This window comes from Mugil cephalus, chromosome 7 (assembly GCF_022458985.1).
Source record: "Mugil cephalus isolate CIBA_MC_2020 chromosome 7, CIBA_Mcephalus_1.1, whole genome shotgun sequence".
Lineage (NCBI taxonomy): Eukaryota > Metazoa > Chordata > Actinopteri > Mugiliformes > Mugilidae > Mugil > Mugil cephalus.
The window spans coordinates 24,552,804-24,558,975 of NC_061776.1; the positions used below are offsets into that span (position 1 = coordinate 24,552,804).

Below are 6,172 nucleotides of genomic sequence, written 5' to 3' on the forward strand. Positions count from 1 at the left end.
CTGTTAGATCTAAAAGCATCAGAAAGGTCACCTTATTGAGAGAAAAATATCTACTATGATATTTCCAAGCCCTCCCATCTGACACCAGTCTATCTTTACGGTTATCCTTACCGTTTACATCTCAAACATTTAAGGCATGAAAGATCTGACAAACGGTCACAAAGCCTCAGACAGCGCAGAAATGCACCAGATCCCCTGAGGTGAGGACGTGTTGGTGTAGAATGTTTGTCATTTTAGACTTAAAATCAACCAGTTTATCAGTTGTGTAAATACCTACTGATTATGGTTCAGTTGATCAGCTGATCGATTAATTGAGGCCTCATATTTGCCTCATATTCTCTCTTGTGATTCCACATCTCCAGTTGTTTTTGACTTCAGAGAATAAAAGATTCCCTAAAGACTGAAATAAAAGGTCTGTAAATATGACTTCAATCATTCACACCAAAAACATCTCATGAGGAAAAGTCTTTCATTCATTTGTTGAAAAGGCTGGTGTTGATAACACTTGATAGGAGAGCACTAATTCCCAACCAGTATACTTTGATGGTTATTCAGTATCATTTATTCAGAGGCATTTTCTTGTTCACTGGTATTTATTTTCTTCTTGCATCTGCTGCCCCCTCTTGGATGGAGCGGAGCATTCCACGTTCCCCAAAAAAGCCTTTACAGAGCAACAGCTGTGTGGGCATCAGTGATGTTTGACCTGACCTGTACAAGCCACTAGCCATGCCCACCACTTTATAACCTTAAATAATCAGTATTACATGTCGTGATGCAGAAAAAAGTTCACTGTTTGGCAGTTACTCTGCCATGGGAATCCAACCAGGAACTCTGCATGATTCTTTAAAGCAACCATTGTAAAGGCTCTTTTTAGGGAACACCCAGAGGTTCAGGAAAAAAATAACCTTACTGAATCAGAAGTGCTCATTTTCGGGGGCCACATACAGCCCAATTTGCTCTCAAGCGGGCCATTTATGTTATTGCAAATAAGAACAAGTAGGAGGATATCATTCACTATATTTACCACCCATATTTACAAAAAAACACTGGGTCTCAGTCTTGTGTTCTGTCCACTTCTCTGACTTAAACAGAGGACAAAATAGGAAAAGCATTTATTTCCATTGAAAATTTAGTCTTCTGTGTATTCGTGCTGCAAATGTTAATGTTTGATCTTGGTTCAACATGGTCAGATGCTGCACAGTTCACAAAGTTTTCACATCTATGTTGGTGTGCAGATTTAAAATGTCCACTACAGTCGTTTCATTTGTGAATATGTTAAGTTAAACAACAGAACAAACCCAGCCACATGTGATCTAATGAGGGGACTTGCTGGGACTTGGACCTGGAATCACTCTAAAAGTAAACTTGTTTGTTGGCCTCAATTACATGCCCCTGTTGGGTAAGCACTTTTGACAAAGGGGATGTATTTGCATAGAGGCCAAACATGTTTTTGACCAAAAAGCAGAAGCAACAGACAGAAATTAAAAAAAAACAAAAAAAAAAAACAGAAACATAAAGATAATATGAAAATGAAAGGCTATTGTGTGCATCTTTCAGAGTTGACAGTTTCTTCTTCTCTAAACTATTATTTGTTGCTTCAATGTGTCAAAGGTAACACTGTGAAGTAGCCTGTGTGCATGTTCTGTCTGTTTTGGTGTGCAGTAGCCTGCAATGGAGAATATTTCATTTTGCCTTGGGTTGTCAAATGTTCATGAGCAGATGCAAAATACATAATTATACCCAGTAGTGATAAAATAATCCCAGTTAGATAAAATAGATTAAGAGAAAAAGATTATATAGTAAATATATTAAAGGTACCAAGCGTAAGTAACTAACTGCAGGTAAAAATTCATCCGAAGGTAAGTAAGTAGAGTGAAGTAAAAGAAAGGTTTTTACTGGTGGAGGTTGAATATATTAATAAGACCATTGCTTCATGTCACATGTCAGTATAATGTTCAACTTGTTCTCACTTGCAAATATGTACCTAACACAAAGCACTCCCGAAGCTGTTGGGAAAGTCGGACTTAAATTCATAACACAAACTTAGACTTTATATAGACAAACTGTGTTGCCAGATTGCCAATCGGACGGTTTAGAATTTGAACTAAATTTGGGACAGTTTGGGATCATTCTCCACAGACAGGGCAAAAATCTACTATGTGGTGAACACATTAGCAGACGATCAATGCAATCATTTAAAGTCACATGTTCTTTTCACGTAGTTTGTTTCTCCTTCATTTACACAGATGTCATAACATAGTCTGTTATTTGGTGCTCGAGTTGCAAAATGTGGTGAAAATTAATAAACTGCATAAAACTAACAAATAAATGAATATTTAAACATGTAAACAACAAATTAGAGCATGCCCTTTTCTATTGTGCACTATATCTATGCTGTAGCACAGTCTGTACTGAATGTTTATGTGTGGGTTAGCACTCAGCTCAATGTCAATATTTTGGAAAATAATGACAAATCAAACATTAGTAGAAGATAAAGCTGCATCTTCCAGCATGTGTGTGTCCTTTTCAAAAAATTGTATAACTTTGGGTCTAATTAGAATATAAAGTGTTTTAAAACACTAAAAGGTCCTAAGATATACTACTAAATAACAATGACTGGAAAGTTAATACAATTAAAACATTAAGAGGCAGCAGTTCTAATAGCATTCATGTGCTGGGTCAAAGGATTAAGTTGTGTGCTGGTCATACCCTGGTGATAACTATGGTTTGTGAAGGGTTGATCTGCTGCAGACAAGGTGGAAGTTTAGACAAAACAACATACTAATTACTGGTGTGTTGTGCTAGCTGGCCCACATACACATCCACGACTTCTAACTATCCTGTACTTATTGGTTTAGTGTAGAGGTATTTTCAGACTTGTCCAAGTTCAGAAAGCCAACTACTGTCAATCATTTACAATGACAGAGCAAGTGAATAATAAGGGCTTATCATCCACATATGTCTACATCTGGACTTAGACATTAATCAATGCCTGGCAAAAACACCAGTTCAAACATCAGTGAAAAACACACAGAAATAACGAAGAATCCGGGAAGCAGGTGAATAATTAATTTGGCCATGGCTATATCTCTGATGCCCAGGGACATTCTGACAGACACATCCAGAGTACCCAGCGCTTCGCACAGATCCATCAGAGTCACGTCAGGATGGGGAACATTCAGTGCCCTGGTACAGATGCAGTCCACCTGGCTGCTTTTGCTCGAGACTTCTGCCCTTTCCCAACCTACATGCCCAGTACTCATCTTATCAACATGCTGTCCATCAACTCTTCTATTCAACTGAAGGAACACTACATGGCGGTGCAGACCTCCCTGAATCCCAAGCAGCAGGAGGACTTTGCCCAGAGACTGAGGACTACATTTGGCAGGGAGGGCAGGGTCACTTATGGTGGGGTCGGGGTTGTGGCCCTGTCCCTGAGTTTTCTGTTTGACACTCTTGCCAGGCAGGTCAGGGGAGAGTCAGTGCCAGACTCAGGGCTCATTCCAGGTTTATTTCTCAAGGACCCAAGAGGGTACTACCCACAGAACGCCCACACAGTCAGCACATACCTGAGGCTTGTACCCTACATTGCCAACAACCCTACCAGGATGAAAGAGGAGACAGAAAGGTATGGAGTGAAATCTGAATTTATGTCCATGTCTCAGTGTGAATGTGCATATGTGAACTTGCTTGATTGTGCTGTCCATTTATCCCACCAAGGTATGTACGACAGTTAACCCCTCACAATTCATCATCAGTGAAAGAAGACATCGCAAAAATCAATGAAATTCTGATGCTAACTGTGGAAGGTACTATGAAGGTACACCTCCTCCGCCTCAAAAATGGTACGGCTGATGAGTTGGAGAGTTATGATGATGATGATGAAGACCTCAGTCAAAATAAAACTACCTTCAATCTCAACTGTGTGCCAGAGGAAGCTGACAAAGAATTTTTGGCAAAAGTGCAACAAGCTGATAACCGTACCAAAGAAACTTTTGACAACTGTAAGCCAGACACAGGAGAAGTACCTGAGACATTGATGCATCATGTTGCTGAGTTAGAATGGACACGTGTCATGTTCGGCCTGGCATTTGTATATAAACATGCTATCAGTGAAGAAATTTTCACCCACAGAGAAGATTTTGACCTGAAGGCCAATTCACTGGTAAAATGGGCAGAGTAGTCCTCTGGCCAAATACCCAAATATCCAATTTGTGTTCAACTTTTTATTTGTCTCTGTCCAGTATGAGCTATAGTGTTGTAGTTCTTGATAATTGAATTACTGTGCTTAGATTTTTTTTTATTCATGTACTTCCGCTGCAACAATACATACATGCATGCCTTAGCCGTGAATGATACTATATATTTCATTGTTAACCTGGACTGAGAAAATGGAATTGAATAAATAAAGGAATGAAAAATATAATGTCCGCCTCTATCTGTAATGAAGTAAATACTCATGTCAAATACTCAAGTTATACCATTTTATGTACTTGCTCCTGAGAAAATTAGAAAACATTTCCATTTTACTTATGTGCAGATGCCTCTAGAGATGTTACTGATCTAGACGAGGTTTTAGAAGGGTGACATATGAAGCCGCTACACTGAAGGCCCCAAATAAATAAGACAAGGTCATGTGTTATCATTGATAGGTGATATTGGAAGTCAAAGCAAGTAGAGCTCCCACTGGTGGCTGGCTGCAGTATAGATCATAAATATCACTCAGTGCGTTTACATGCAGAGCTTAATCGAGCTATGCTCAAAAATCGACTTTCTCAGTCCTTGTCTCAGTTTACATGCAGCGCAAGAAAATCGAATAACTGTTCTCCTCTTTCAAACTAGGTGGCAATACGTATCTTTTCAGCGGATTAATACCACGTTAATACGGCCCGATTTCCGGGTTGACCTATTACGTGATATAATAAACTAGAGTCGTTCATGCGGCAGACCGGCATTTCAAACAACAACCAGACGGATAATAGTGCATTTTTTAATCTTGTACGTAATGTTCGCGCTATTTCTGGTGCAGGTAAGATCCGAACTATCCCTCAGACGGCTCCGTTTCTCTTGTTCTTCTTCTTCTTCTGCGACCGCCTTTCTTGGACGTTTTTGTTCCGGGGTCACACGCCAGTGCAGCGGTGGTGGAACATGCGCACACGCATCATCCGATTTAAAAGTCCGATTCAATCGGATTATCTGGGTGTCTCAATCGGATGATGAGCATGTTTACATGCACTTAAATTCTCCTGTTATAGTCCAATTAAGGCAATAATTCGTTTTTTTTTTACGTGCATGTAAACGCACTGATTAATTCCATGTTGGTGGATGGGACTTGGGCCAAACTAAATTACTAAAATACACAACAATATTTTTTCAACACCATTCTCCAATTTTAGATAGTTATTATAATAATTATAGTTATTAATATAATATTCTGATGTATGTGCAAGTGTCTTGTTATCTTGTTTCTCCTGCTGTTCTCCCGTTTTTGTTTCTACCTGGCTGGCTTTAGGCAGATGGGTCCCTCCACATGAGCTGGGTTCTGCTCAAATTTAAATAAAATATACAATATAATTAAATAAATTTTAATTTAATTTAAGTTGTAGGTGTTTGACTTGTCGAACATTCATTTTTCAAGTCACATTCATATGTTGAAAAGTAAGTCAAATATTAACTTTCTTGACAACAGAACCATTTTTTATTTATTTTTTGGGAGATTTAAAAATAAAAATAAAATAACAGGAGTTTTCCAACTTTAACTTAAGGTAACAAATACCCTTTCGAAATCTAAAGTTCATTTGATTCTACTGAAAGTTTTAACCTGACAAAAAAAACAAACAAAAAAAAACCTTAAAACAGAGACAAACTATTTACTTTCACACATAGGCCAACTTACAGTAGGACAACCGACTGGGTAAAAGTTCCAGTATAATGATCATTCCCACAACTGATAACGGTTTTTGTTTACTTGTCCATTGTTATCCAAAGCGCACTCCTTCTCCCCAGCGACTTGCCATTGTAATCTGAGCCAGTGCCCAGAACACAGAGGAAAGTTAGCGTTCAAGGTTACCAATGTGTTTCCTTTGCTCTTGCAATGTGTGTGTGTGTGTGTGTGTGTGCACGAGGGAGCACAGCGTCACATCTGTGTGAAACAGCAACACTTCACTGTTAC

General features: G+C 38.8%; 1 protein-coding gene across 1 annotated transcript; it reads left to right on the forward strand.

Moving 5' to 3' along the window:
- Positions 1-3,103: 3,103 nt before the first annotated feature.
- On the forward strand, positions 3,104-4,426 carry LOC125011092. The gene is made up of 2 exons (XM_047590099.1): positions 3,104-3,628; positions 3,721-4,426. Exons 1-2 carry the CDS (start codon positions 3,168-3,170, stop codon positions 4,181-4,183), a joined length of 924 nt encoding a protein of 307 aa, XP_047446055.1. The 5' UTR covers positions 3,104-3,167; the 3' UTR covers positions 4,184-4,426.
- The last annotated feature ends 1,746 nt before the right edge of the window (positions 4,427-6,172 follow it).